We start from the raw sequence: 15,795 nt of genomic DNA on the forward strand, positions 1-15,795 counted from the left end.
CATAAAAGCCAGGGGTCTTCCACGCACCCCCCAGAACAGTGTCATTCCAGTACAGCAGTAATTTATCCTGACAGGCTATTAAACCTCTGCAGATTGGTTTATCGGATAACCACTTTAAGCACAGATGTATAAACACTATGAGATTTTAAATCGCCCTCTGGCCATATAAAAGAAGTGTTGGGTTTTCCTAAGTCTGTCCTGATATCTGACTGTCTTAAATGAAATTTCATGCCCTTTTGGTTTCGTGGCAAGCAAATCCTCTCACAAGTGAAACTCAGTGAACTTTACAAAAAGGTCCATTTCACCTCAAAAACAAAGGAACATTATACTTCAAACGGAGCACATTTTAGCGATGTATTTTTGTATTGCAGCGTTCCTTTTGTGACATTTAAGCATTCTTATCATTTGTGTTCTGACATTTTACATTTATTTATTTTTGTTTGTTATTTTTATTATTCTTGATGGCAGTTCATTTTTCATTTATATAAATTTAAGTGTATTTTTTTCCTTTTTCTTTTAACAGATACTACAATAGACACCCATTTCATTAAAACAACATAACATTACTGTTTTTGTTAGATTGTTAGTTTCCCAATGAAAAAAACCTAATGCTTCGTAACTGTGTCTTTTTCATTTCATTTCAGAATAAAATATGAAACATTCACGTTCTCGAGAGCTTTCATGATATCGATCCTTACTGTACTCAGTCGTTTCTTTTGTTCTTAAAGAGAATATCATTTTCCATGTTGTCACACACGGCTTATATTTACGGTCGTTGGCTCGAGAGGAAATGGGTTGTGAAATTAAAGGGAGACTTTGGGAGCACATTACGTGACTGTCCTTGATGCCACGGACACCAGCGCACAGACTCGTGTGATTCATGACACCAGAAGTTGAAAAAAAGGTTTTGTTCTTTGTAATACCACAGAGAGAAAAGGAAATCTGTCTGTTTCAAAATTTGAAAAAAGTGAAGATCAAATTAACATCACACAATCCACACAATTTGCGGCACCATTCATGTTCGCCGCACAAATAGTACAAGAGTTACTCAATACTGGTGTTTATTTCTTTGTTTGATACTTCGGGTTAGACGGGTGCTTCGTAATAGTGATATCTGCCTAGCAAGCATCCCTCCTCCCTGACAATTATGTACAATCATCTTCCTTTATAAGCACGTCTGTTCAATGCTGAGTCATGGCCTTTTCTTTCCATCTGAGATGTGGATCACTTAGAAAAGCCTTCAGGCGTGACATCACATCTGTGGCCCATCGCCAGTGATTCCTCAGACTGTGTGATGTCATCACTGTACTCATCCTCTCCACGCTGCCCGTGGAGCGGCTCGAGGTGCCTGTCGCCATAGTAACAGGAGGAGAACCATCCAATGACCGCAGAATGCAACAGTAGAGGCTGCGTCGGCAGACTTATTTACAATTAGTGTACTGATGGTTAGATGACTTTGATTTTAGACATATGGGCGAATATTTCATTATTTACATATGTTAGCATTGTAGTGTATCACATCTGCGTGTATGTGTGTGTGTGTTGTTGCAGTCTGGGATGGATCTGCTGCAGTATGTGACCTTGGGAAGCTTCGGGTCTTGGCTCAACGCCACCGTCTGACACCACCTTAACCTCAAGCGGATCTGAACAAATGTGGATCAAGTCATGACAGTCGAGTGATGCCGGACCCATTTCTTGTTTGGAATTTTGGTTCTGAAGTAATTACAATATAAGATCTAGTTTATGAAATTTCCATTCCTGCACAAAACCAAAGCAGTGAGGATAACCACATGAATCTGTCCCTGTCCGGCACAATGCACCTCTACAGAAAGGACTGTAGGCACATGACACTTATTTTAATGAGCTTAAAAGGTTTTCATTACCAATTCTCTTTAATAAACGTAAACACTATATATTGATAACATTGTCCCCTATGACTGAACTTGTGTACCCCTGTGACCTCGAGTGTGAATAATCAATAGGGCTTGGCTCATGGATGCTGTTTACTCATCGCACGCAGCCATAGAATTTCACTGAGCTTTCAGATTTAATTAAAGAGTGTGAGCTTGTGCAAGGTGAAGTACATGAACACTCCTCATTATTGGCTTCTCTTTTGAAAAACGACCAAGCTGTCAGCGAGATTTCAGAGGAAGGATTGACACGCAAGCTTCAGCTATAAAACAAACATTTAAAAACACAAATATGATTAGCTAACAAATGCAAAGAAATCATACGAAAACCTGATATATAAACTAAAAAATTATGTATTTTAATTAGTTCCAAGATACTCCAGAATGCAATTGTGCTTAAACTTTTTTTTTAAGTTTTAAACATTGATTTAGTTATTATATGATACGATTGCCAAAAGTGCTAAAATTGTCGTACACAACTGGATTAGAAACCCACACTATTCTATATATCATTCTATATATCATTTAAGTAAGTAAACAGCAGGCTACTCCTTTATTAACATAAAGTAGCCTGACTGACAAAGCTAAAGAACATCTTGTTTTATTTCAGTGCACCTATATAACACATTTCTGCAAAAAAAACCTAATTATCCAGGACAACGGAAACTTTTATTCAGCTGTCCATGCACCCTTAAAGGTTACGTTTTCAAAGTAGGTCGTGGAAACATCCCTTACGCGTCCCCTTTAAATTGCCCACTCTGCGCAAAAAGTGAGGAGTGGTGGCGCGCGCGTAACGCGCGTTTTATCATCCAAGACTCTTTTGGTATGCAAAGCAATAATTGACTGCAGATTAAACGCTTTAACTAACTATCCTGTGTTAACGTAATGCAAGAACTACAGAGAAATCGCAGGGGAGGTACAGTAGACAGACAGGTAGGAGTCGAGACGGGTGCTGTCCAAGGTGCCGCTGCTGCGTTTTGCATACTGTCTGTTTCCATGGCAAGAACATGTTTATAATTTGTAGGCGGTCACTTCCCATTACGCACATGTTCTATTTAGGGAGTTTTTAATGGAGTAAACAAATCCACATATTCAAAAGTTGCGCAATTTCACCTACTCGCGTTTTAATGTCACACGTTGACTGTGTAATTCAGAGATGTGATTAATGCAAACTAATGCATCTGTAGCGTCATTTGTTGCAACCTGTCTGACGCGGAGTGCGTCTTACTGTAGCCTCCTAATGCCTCCTTAAACGTGGAATACGCAACTTTCTACGTTCGCGTTAGAGAACAACAAACGTGTTTCCGTCCCTTGTCCTTCTCACGCAACCTGGGTTGAAGAACCTTCGGGGAAGACGAGAACACACCCGAATACTGTACCTCTCCGCCCCTCCTCTCCGCCTGCCCCGTTACGCACAATGCGCCGAGAGCTACAGCAGACGGTGGCGGCCGGGATTTAAGGAATCACATGTGTGTTTGTCATCGTCTCCACGGCCACACGGACACTGCGATGCCATCCTGACTTCGAGAAGGTTGTCGTGACTTCTGGCACCTATAGAGGAAGCCTTGGTATCCCGGGGTGAATTCTAAGTTTCTCCAGCAGGTATATTGCCTTCTGATTATATAGCCTCATGTCAGATGATGTATTGAATAGTCTGTTAATATGCCAATGTTTTATGAATTTATTTGTCATGTTGCATGTGCTTGTTTCTCTTTTATTTTCTATATGATTATTAAATGCACGTGGATATATATCAAAAGAGAAAAGACAGACCACCAGGTCTTGAAATGTATTTTCCTGTAGTTTAATATTTCATAAGCTCTTTCTGCTGAATATTTTAAAGCACGCTGGTTGTGTTTGAGACAAGCAACATTTTATTAAAACTCAGGTAGCAAGTGTGCCATAGGCAGTGTTTAGAATGTTAGGGTACTTCAGGAAAAAGAGAAGAAATGCATAGGTAATGTACGCCCCTGCAGCACTGTCTGAATGCAGAATGGCTGTTAGATGGGTCTCATATAAATGGGTCTCTTTCACATGAATGCATTTTGAGAGATGCAGTTGTACAGTATATGGATGCTGTCTATTGCAATAAAAACCAGATACAGATAACCAAGCTTGAAGTAAGCTTTTTTACTGTTGTTGTTTTTTCTTTAAAGATTACTTTTTACCCAAACTTCTCTTAATATTAAGGAATATTAATGTAAATATTAATATTATATATTTAAGAATATATTTTTTTTTCTTTATTATTTATTTATATAATACTAATAAATTATTATTCAATATTAACATTATTGAAAGAAAAAATATTTAATATATTTGAAACATAATATAATTTATTTTTCATGAACAAATAGTACACTCTGTGCCGATCTGGGCCAGTCGGTACGTAAATGGTTTCATTTTCCACCGCAGGGATGATAACGGAAATCTTTAGAATGTAACCACAAACGCATCATGTGCTTCCTTGGTAACACAAGAGACTGAGCTATAACTTCTCTGCATGTATTCTATTAGTACGAAATTCTAAGCCGAGATCAGTTTGTACACATTTTGTGTCGAACCAGGCTCAAGTGGAAACATAACTGTAACCGTTTCAGACCGTGCTTAGAATGGTTCGGCGCGATGGTGGAAAAGCGCTCTATATTTATATTGAATTTATTGCAAATGTGTTAAATATGTTTTCTTTAGAATTACTTTAAGCCTTTAGATTCTTTAAAAAATTAAAAACATGATAACACGATTACTAAAATCAGCATGTTTTTATACTGTCCTAAAATATCTTTCTGTTTACTCTCTTTCAGTCAACCCTCCTGGTAACACGCTGTGGCCCTTTGTGCCCTCTATCCTCTTCTGAGTGGATACCCTCCTCCGTCTTCCTAACGTGCGGTGCCCTGCTCTGGTAAAAGTGCAGGCCCCATCTTCCAGCACAATGACTGTGGCCACGGCCGACCCCTCGGATGAGGCATCTGCACACCCCGGCCTCCTTCAGGACTACGACCCCGAGGCGGAACAGGAGTGCTGTGAAAGAGTGGTCATCAACATCTCAGGTATGCGTTTCGAGACGCAGCTCAAGACCCTCTCGCAATTCCCCGAAACGTTACTCGGCGACCCCAAAAAGCGAATGAGATACTTTGACCCGCTGAGGAACGAGTATTTTTTCGACAGAAACCGGCCCAGCTTTGACGCCATCCTTTACTACTACCAATCTGGTGGAAGGTTGCGCCGCCCCGCCAACGTGACTCTGGATGTCTTCTCGGAGGAGATCCGTTTTTACGAGCTGGGAGACGAAGCCATTGAGATATTCAGGGAGGATGAGGGGTTTGTTAAAGAAGAGGAGAGGCTGTTGCCTGACAATGAGTTTCAGAAGCAGGTCTGGCTGCTGTTCGAGTATCCGGAAAGTTCCGGACCTGCCAGGATTATAGCGATTATATCCGTTATGGTGATCCTCATCTCTATCGTCAGTTTCTGCCTGGAAACGCTACCCATCTTCCGGAGCGATGAAGAAGAGATGCACAAAGTCCCCGTTGCTGTCTCTAACACCACAACCAGTTACACGTCCAACTACTTCACAGATCCATTCTTCATTCTAGAGACGCTATGCATCATCTGGTTCTCTTTCGAATTCTTGGTTCGCTTTTTCGCCTGTCCGAGTAAAGCCAACTTCTTTGTGCACATTATGAACATGATTGATGTGGTGGCCATCATCCCATACTTCATCACTTTGGGCACAGAGCTGGCGGAGACGGCAGAGGACAGTCAACAAGGACAACAAGCCATGTCCCTTGCCATTCTGAGAGTCATCAGACTCGTACGTGTCTTTAGAATCTTCAAACTTTCCCGGCACTCTAAAGGACTTCAGATTCTTGGCCAGACCCTTAAAGCCAGCATGAGGGAGTTAGGCTTGCTCATCTTCTTTCTTTTCATTGGAGTCATTTTGTTTTCTAGCGCCGTCTATTTCGCTGAGGCGGACGAACCCGAGTCACAGTTCTACAGTATCCCGGAAGCCTTCTGGTGGGCTGTGGTGACAATGACCACCGTTGGTTATGGAGATATGGTGCCCACCACCATCGGAGGGAAGATAGTAGGATCCCTCTGTGCCATAGCCGGCGTGTTGACCATCGCCCTGCCCGTGCCTGTCATCGTATCCAACTTCAACTACTTCTACCATCGAGAAACAGAGGGCGAGGAGCAAGCGCAGTATCTCCAGGTCAACGTCCCCAAAGCCGACTCCCAAGAGGAGTTGAAGGGCAGTCGAAGCGGATCCACGATCAGCAAATCTGACTACGTGGAGATAGAAGAAGGCATTAACAACAGCAATGAAGACTTTCAAGAGGAGAGCCTCAAGACAGCAAACTGCACTCTAGCCAACACAAATTATGTTAATATTAAAAAAATGCTGACTGATGTGTAGGTAATGGTGAGTGTATTGAAGACGGGTGGTCAAATCAGACTTATGAAAAGAAGCCACGTTGCGAGAGGATTATGGGGTCAAAACACCTCAGTTATTGACGTCTTTCATCTTACTTCTGTCCACAATCCAGGTATTCATCAATGTCTGCATGGACACCTTATCCTAAGCCAAGTATTCTATGGAACAACATAAATCAACTGTCAGTCTGTATATCTACGTCTTACTCGAAAAGTCAAGCTTCGCCAAAGAAAACCCATTTGTGTGCTTCATCTGCTTTTAAAAACATCTGCACATGCAAAGAATATACAACCAAGATAAATCACTCAAGTCTATTCTGCTGCTACCTGTTGATGTCCAAAAAGTCAACGAATGTTAACGACTGCTGTTAAAAAGTGTTAATAATTCAAAATCAGTAGGCCTATGGATAACGCTGCAAAGCTTCTGAAGACAAGCTGAATGTCATATTTTACCTTATTTACAGTCTGTGGTGTTTGAATCATTTTCTGTGTACACCATCTGCCAAGTCTTTAGCATCCAGTCATCTTTTCTCTTTCATCTTTTTACGAACACAACATACTGTAAAGATGTTAAATGAAAACAAGCTAAGTGCCACAGAAACAAAAAATGCTTCATGTATTTCACGTAAGAGCATACTGTTCGGCGTATATTTTTATTGTTTCTGCTGCGAGCTGCAGAGATAGTGCAAAACGTAGTTGATATTCAAATTAAATAGTCGTTAAATGGGCCATATTGTAGTTCACACCTTAGCAAATGGTTGGCAAACCCATACAGCACAGTTGTAGCAATGATTTCAGATTATTTTCTGGCTTTGCTTCTTGGCTTTGTCTATCATCTTGAAATTTCTTTCAGATGTTAGGAAAACCTCGGTGGAGCTTGTTTTAGATAAGATATCTCTTTTTTACGACCTTAGATCTAGAAATCGCACCGATTTAAAGGTGCTGCATGACCTCAAAACCAATTCCAATGGCATGAATTTTCAAGTCAAGAGAAAGTGATATACAGAAAATAGGTAGCTAGATATCATATTAATACGTAGCTTAATCTGTGTATATATCTATTTTTTTAATATAATTTCATCGTAATCCAAAGGCGCTGCTTTTAGGTTTCAGATCTGAGAGAACAGCAGGGAAAAGTATACAAGGGCAGAAAATGGCTATAGATTACTTGCTGAGTGCATATGAAATGAAACAGAAACGTCATGTTTGATTTTTCAGCAAAACTGATTTTAAATGCAATGTCCAATAAAAATACATTTTATCTGATAATACTACTACAAAATGTCAAAAAGTCCAAAAACACATTTAAATGAGCAATGTGGGACTTTTAGGAGGATCTATTGACAGAAATGCAATTTAATATACAAAACTATGTCTTCAGAGGTGTATTAAGACCTTACGTAATGAACCATTATGTTTGTATTACCTTAGAATAAGCTATTTTTTAATCTACATACAGAGCGAGCCTACATACATAGAATTCGCCATGTTGCGCGCCATGTTTTGTACAGTAACCATAATCGGACAAACAGCTCTACAAATCTTCTACCCTGCGGTACGATGTCCTGCAGTACTAACTTACTCCTAACTGCTATCTCGCTCTTAGATCTAACGCCTTGGCTTTAACAGAGTTGCTTTACGTTAGCTAGCTCTGCCCTCAAACGAGCTGTGCAATGCAAGCATGAAATGCTTAGCTTTATCATAGCTTAGATCACGCAAATAATATTGCAAATGAATAAAATAAGCAAAGACAAAACGAGTATATACAAGCAGCACACTGGTTCTAGATCAATAATGACGCTCAAAACTGCTCCGTTACACAGCTAACACAACAACAACATCAACATATCTTGGTTCTAACAAACAGAAAAAACAACGTTACTCACAAACTGATCCATATCAAAGCAACCTCCTCAGGGGTGGTTTTTAGACAATCTTTCTCTCCGTCTCTCTGCTGGAAAGTATCTCCGCTAAAAGCCTTCGCCATAGTACCGCGGGTGCTAACACGTCTCTTCTGGAAAGTCTTTATAATATTAACGCAGGTCCTTGCTCCTGCCTGACTTTTATCCTTCTTTTTATACTTAAAATCCACAGACCCTTTATTTTTATGTAATAAATAAGACATCGCTCCTTCTACAGTCTTTCTAATGCCCGCTTGTTCTCTGCCCTTCATCAACATGAGCAGACACGCTGTCTCAGCCGACGACATATTTTTGTACTGTGGCAGCCACCGTCCTGTTTCGAGAGGGAGGGGTGAGCGGAGGACTGAGAGATTGGTTGCAATTCTCAAACTCACTGCTAGTGGCCGCTAAAAATCCCACCCCAGACCTTTAAAAACAAAATTTGCTTTCATTATACCAAAATAGCAAGTTGTGTTATTAAAAATAAGTTGTATAAATAGATTTTTGGATTTTTGAAATAGTGTTGCATCCAGTCGCAACTGTTGTTTCCTCTCAAGTTCAACATATAGCTGTTACCATGGCAACATCATGTCATCTCTCACATGCTTCTGGTTCCTCAGTGATATCTGTGTACCTTCAGAAGGTCTCTCACACACATTTTCCACTTTCTCACCTAGGTCACAGGTGCCTTTATCTTATGGCCTCTAATGGTTTATTTTAGTGAACCTTATGTGCTGATGCCGCTAATGTGGTTGCGGAAACTGCTTTCACAGCTGCTGCTAATTCTGTGTTTCTTTCAATTCAGACAGGAGTGGACATTACTGCAATGTGCAAAGTTTTAATAGTTTTATTAGACCCACGGTGCATAGCAGTGCCTAAGAAATATACTTAAGTTAAACCTGGTATCTTTAATGCAGGCAAACAGTTTGGGTTTATTTATTTTTTATGCATGATACTGGGCGGTATGATGCTGGTGTGACAGATGTATCATCTTAAGCCAAATGCATAAACTTGTGCGTTCACAGACATTTCTGCAAATCACAATCATCACACCTGTGTCACGTTTGAGTTTTGTTTTGATTCCTAAATGTCATTGGAAAAGCTACATGACAGCATTGAATGTCACAGTGCTCATTTGTAAGCATTTTTAAATCAGTGTATTGCTGTTTAGAAAGATGGCTAACATATGCAATTTTTGTTATAGTGTTCACAAATGTTTAATAAAAATGTCATATAACATATAACCATGAGGCCACATTCTCACATACAACATTAGATTCAATATATTAATGTATTTACCAACAAGTAAAACTTGCAAGTAAACATAATTACTTTGATTTAATTTAGGACAGAAATGCCCATTTAAATTTTTAACAGTATAACAGTTGCATAATTTTATTTAAATTAAACCGTAAAACTGGAAATTTGGTGATATAAAAATAGAGGGCAGCACAATTTTTTCCCAGGAATGAATTGGATTGTTAAATTGGTACGTCCGCACCAGAATGGTGCTTGTTTCATAAAACATACTAATTTGATAAAACAGTGCTTAAATAAGCATTTGGCTTAATAAGCTCTATCACTGCTAAATGATATTAAGTATTCATGTCACCTTACGCATTCGGATACAGCGTTTTCATTGAAGTTGGAAGAAATGTGGTACCATGGTTTGAATATCTTTGGCCTTGAGGTTGTGTGTGTGTACATCAGAGGTCGAGTCTGCAATGAAAGAAAAATACGATATCTCTCTACTATTGATCAGTTATGCAATACAGTGTCTATGTGTGTATATCTGTGTAGCTTTTCGGAACCTATATATATCTTAAATTCAACAGCGTGACTGAAGAAGTCTCAAAAAATTCTTCATCTGGTAAAAATCAAGTTCATTTTAAGCCATTGTGGCTGCAGAGGATGATACCCGAATCAGCCCCTTAGGCCCGTTACACTCATGATAGTGAAATCTAGTCTGTAATATTCACTCTACAATGCAGTCTTGTTTTCAGAGCAACTGTTGAAAAAAAAGTTTTCAGTGTTACTGGATCATAAAGATGCACTTTTACAAGCACCTCCAATGTACAATCTATGGACTGCTAGATGCATATAACCAATATCAATATCAAATGATCAATACTGTCTTACAGCAACTACAAAAACTAAAAAGATAAATGAAAGTGTACTGCTTGTTCATTTCAGTCAATCTTGTTCTTTTCTTCTGTGTGTGTTTAGTCAGTCATTCAAAGGGTCAATCAAGGGTCATTCAAATCTCATCCATAAATAAAAATTCTGACATCATTTATTTAACCTCATGTCATATTGTCAAGATATTTTGAGAAATGTCTCAGTGGTTTTGTGTCCATGCAATTGAAACGAGTTACAAACGTTCTTCAAAACATCTTATTTGTGTTCTGTGTTTAGGAAGAAAGTCATACAGGTTTGAAATGACATGAGAGTGAATAATTAATGAAATGATTTTCATTTTGGGGTGAAATGTCCCTTTAAGGCTATGGTACACTATTAAAAATAAAGGTGCTAAAGAGGGCTCTTTGTTGCGATGCCATAGAATAATCATTCTGTCAAAGGTTTTCTATAAGAAATCATTTCTTTCTTTTCTATAGTCTGTAGAACCTTTATTCACCGTAAAGATCCTTCTGTGCACCTTCTAGAAACCTTTAATTTTAGGATGTCCTTGTTTATTTGTGTGTTGCAAGCAATCCCACTGGTACAACTCCACCCTGCTTTGAGAAATGGTCTTGATGTCCTGGACCTTCTCAGAACATCCTCCAAGCTAATATTTGACGGATAATTTTAGAAAAGAAATAACACACTCTCTATCAGACCAAGAGCTTTTTAATGTTGATATTATTAGCTCAAAGAAAGATTTGCAGCTTCAGATCATTCAAAAAGAGGAGGCTGTTGGCACTACACACCCGTCTGCACTTTTCTGAAAGAAGCGGGTGCTCTAAAAATAGCCATTTCTTTGGCAGCAAAATAGACGGGTAAATGGACAGGGCAAGTTTAAGACAGTCGATGTACTGGCATGATCTCTAATGAGTGAGCAGCGTGGAAGCAAGACTGAGAGAATTTGTGTGTGTAAGAGACAATGGGAGGAACAGAATGTTCAGAAGTGACAAGAATAGAAGAGATGACAGGAAGGAGGTTCGCAACACAATTTGACACCTTTGTGAAATATTTACGGTTAGGCAAATTTAACCGAGGCACAGATTTTGTTCGCCAGCAAATGCTTCCTAGTCCTGGCTATTCATAGAATATTGATTATCTATGGGTCGCATATCAATGACTTATAAGAGCTTTCCATCTTAACCGGTATTCTTTTCCTATTATTTAATCCTTTGCATCTGGTCCCTGGCATTGAGGGTCAGATATAAACACAGACTCTCTGTTTGCATAGGCTATTAAAAGAAAGATACTTTGGCTCGTTTTACTCAAACGTCAATATCTGTGAAACAGTGGGGATAAAAATACACTTCCAATCTATAGGTATCTTTCAGCTAAATCCCTCAGTGCCGCTCAAGGCAATGTTTCATTGAAAAAGAGAGTATATGTGCCCTCTAAAGGTAGTGTCGTGAAATACAGTGCACATGTTTACATTGTTTACCTGAAGTCTATTTTTGGGTTGTTAAGGAATCACAGAGAAATTTCACACCAAAGTTGAATAAATATGAATAAATATTAAAATATTAACAAACAAAATATGACAATTAAACAGAAACAAACCTCTATCCAGCTAAATTCTTATTGCTGGATTGAAAAGATATAAAAACGGATATCATGTACTGTATGCTTACAAATGCACTTTTAAACGTATTAACTAATATATCTTGAATGTTTAATTATTAAGCAAAAATTAACTGCAAAATACATTTTTAAGCTTTTACAACAATGTTTATTTCTATGTCTGTCCTTATGCTACTGTGAAAAATTCTGCTTAACAGCTTTACTTCAAAACTACCTTCAAATTTTAAGTTAAATCAAATTGGCTTTACGAGTCACTTGACTTTAAATTTGATAAAACTGACTTAAGTTGAATTTGGCTTAATTACTTTGTTTTAAGTTACGTGAAATGCAACTAGATTTTTAAGTCAGTTTAATATGATTTAAATTCAAATGACTATAGCCAATTTGATTTAACTTAAAACGTATGGCAGCTTTTGAAATATTTTTTTTTAAGTTGAAATAGGTCAAATATACGTATTTATACATTGAAAAAAAACAAGTAAAACAACTTTACTTGATTTTGTGTGTAAATTTGCTTAATTTTTGCACACAACTTTTATAAGTAAATGTACTTTAATAGAACTGAAAAAACTACGTAAATTAACACAAAAAAACTATGTAAATCCAACTAATTTTTTCAGTGTAGTGAAGCCTGAAAGTAGCATAGCACTTTAAAACATTTCACTGCCTTAAAATTTAAAGTACAATTACAAGTAATTTCAACTTAATATTTAAATTCTGTAATTATCAAAATAAGTTTAAATTGCTTAATTTTTTATCTACATTTTTTGCAATGTTTGTTTGTTATGTAAATAATAATAAATATGTAAAAAACATCTCAAAATTTGAGGCAGCAAAATTTATGCAGGTTTTCCGGACAGGGCTTAAGCCAAGTCCCAGACTAATTTAAATGTTAGAGGTGTCTTGATCGAAAACAACTTGCACTGACATCTTAATGCAGTCTTAAGATGCACACAGTAATGTTTTTTTTGTATGCTTTTAAAAACAATTTATATATCTTAATTTACCTAAGGCCAGTTCTTTTTTAAGCTTATTCCTGTCCGGGAAACCGCCTTTAGAAAACACTTATTTTACTATATTGTGCTAAATAGCAACAAATACATTGGCACTGTATTAAACCCTCAAATCTTCTTTCGTCTCACAAGTGTTCAGCTGCCATATGGTATGGACTCAGATCCAAGAACATGGGCTGCCATGAACCACACCCTCTCCCCTGAGAGAGAGTAAAACTGGTGAACAGGGACCAGAGGGAGGGCAGGGGCAGGGCACACCTCTCTCATACTGTCCAACTGACACCGGCTGTGTTTGTTTACCACAACATACATTTTGGATATAACTGTTCCTCTGTGTGGTTTCTTAAGTAATCAGGGTTTTATGGCCAAAATAACTGTATTGTTATTGGCCAATAGAGTACACGGTACCAACAAAAGCATTATAAAAGATTAACTCAACAGCTGCTATGAAATCAATAACCAGGAAAGGTTTCCCAGGCACAGAATGAGTCAGTCTTTAGTGCAATAAAAGTCTCTATACGAATATTTATGTTATGTAACAAAATATATTTACCATGGCAACCATAGTTTCAGTTGTTAAATGTTATTACAGTTTTTGTTACTGTCATAAAACTTTGGTAATCAAACGATTACTTTATATAAATTTACAGTAATATAAGTATAAATTTATCAACCTGGTAATTTTGGACTATTGTAAATGGGAAAATTCCACATGCCTGTAAACTCCTAGGAGACTAACTTAAATGTTAGTGAGGTGTCCTGATCACACATAACTTGCACTAACATATCTTAAAATATATAAGTGCGATTGGTTTGTCTCAAGATGCACACCAGTAACGTATTATTTGTAAAGTATGTTTTTAGATTTAAATATCCTAATTTAAGGCATAGTCCTGGTTTAAACGAATCCCTGTCCAGGAAACCGCCCCCTAGAGTTAAATGATTATCAGTTTCTCTTTCACATTTTAGTCATAAATGTTGAGCAATGATCGTAAGAAGAAAGACGTTCTACATTAAGAGTAAATGATATGACGTAAGGTGTGGCACCATTTTCATGAGCTAGCACATGAGAAGTCTTAAAATAACTTTCATGAGTTAATATTACATTACCTGCCAAGCTCAGCACAGCAACTTTCTCATGCTAGCATAAATTGTGTAGAAAATCACTTAATTTAGTTAATATATACTGTATATGGTAAATAAATATTATTCTGGCAAATAGCTGGTAGGAATTGCTACAAATGGCTGCAGGATTTTAATATTCAAAATTTTGTGTTTAAATATTCACCCCAAAACTGTCACAACAGCTCCTCATCATGGCTTGAAAGCAATTACTTTCTTCATTTTCTTTCACTATCACAAACAGCAATGACAGATGCTAAAGTAGAATTGCTATGTGTATTCACAAAGGAAAAAAGCTTCAGCACTACTATTGTTACTACTGGTAATAAAACAGCCAATGCACTAACTCTGTGTATAAACATCAATTATTTTTTGTTTTGTTTCTAACTTCAAATCAAATCTTCTCTCGCATGCTCTTATCCATCTCATAAATGCCTTTTCAAAACACTGCATTTTACTTTTTTCCACTAGAGGCAGTGTGAAACCACACAAGGGTTCATTGAATCAAGTTTCAGTTCCACACTGCCTCTGTCCATGCAGCATGTCTGCTCCTACAAGAGAAGAAACACATCAAGGACAAGTCAGGGACAACAACCGACAATCTGAAACAACATATTCTTACTCATTTGTAAACAATACTTCTCATACAAAAAATACTATATTATTAAATATTATTTAATATTATATATATTTGTAAAATTTATATATCTTGACATATATGTAAGTATATATGAAGATATACAGTATATATATATATATATATAAGTATATATAAGAATATACATTTGCAAAAACAGATAACATTTAAAAAAAATGTTTATATCAATCAAACTGCAGTTGCTTTGTATTGATTAAGTAATAATAACTCAAAAAATACAGCTGACTAACACAATAAAAAACATAATGATAACATAATAAAAAAACATGATTTTTGAACATTTTAAAAATGGTTTTTATCAGTTTTTGCCAATAAACTTATGTAATAATGCTAGCTTTTTGCTAACTTTTTGTTTTATGTAGGTATAAATTAGGTAAATTGGGAAACTTTTTGAAAATCAAAATTAGTGTCCTACCTGAATTCATGCTATATTATGAAGGACATTATGTCCTCTCCATTATGTGGAGAGCTGAAAATTTGCTTTATTAAATTACGATCATTTTAGAGAATTAAAATTTCCATATCAACAAAACAATGTTGTTTTTCTTATTAACATGTTGACAAATGTTGAACCGCATACCCTCTTAAACATTTGGGAAATAAAAAAACTACCTTTTCCTAAATAATTTATGATTTTTTCATAAGCTGCCGAGAATATAGTTACTGTATTGGAGAACATTTGTGAAAATTGGAGAAAAATTGTGTCAACTATCATAGGCTATGACATAGCATACTATATTGTTTAAAATCTAAAATCCAAGGCTGTTTCAACAAGGCCTGTTCCATGAATTACAATTTGTGTTTGTTGCTTTGGATAAGAGAATTCATTAAATGGTAACTTGCTCATAACAGTAGTCAGTGGTCATCTATTTCTGTACATCCATGTCCCTGAGCATTAGATGATTAATCACATTTTCTTTACGAGAAGATGGCTGTTTTCTCTCGTGATCACCTGGAAAATAACTTGAGTTTGCATAATTCCGATAACACAGTCACTACAAGAG

The 15,795-nt window shown here is 37.1% G+C and overlaps 1 protein-coding gene across 1 annotated transcript; it reads left to right on the top strand.

Moving 5' to 3' along the window:
- The first annotated feature begins 2,408 nt into the window (after positions 1-2,408).
- LOC130557262 (potassium voltage-gated channel subfamily A member 2) lies at positions 2,409-10,609 on the top strand. The gene is made up of 2 exons (XM_057338908.1): positions 2,409-3,512; positions 4,715-10,609. Exon 2 carries the CDS (start codon positions 4,843-4,845, stop codon positions 6,322-6,324), a length of 1,482 nt encoding a protein of 493 aa, XP_057194891.1. The 5' UTR covers positions 2,409-3,512; positions 4,715-4,842; the 3' UTR covers positions 6,325-10,609.
- Positions 10,610-15,795: the final 5,186 nt, after the last annotated feature.

The sequence above is a fragment of the Triplophysa rosa genome, linkage group LG7, assembly GCF_024868665.1.
Source record: "Triplophysa rosa linkage group LG7, Trosa_1v2, whole genome shotgun sequence".
Taxonomy (NCBI): Eukaryota; Metazoa; Chordata; class Actinopteri; order Cypriniformes; family Nemacheilidae; genus Triplophysa; species Triplophysa rosa.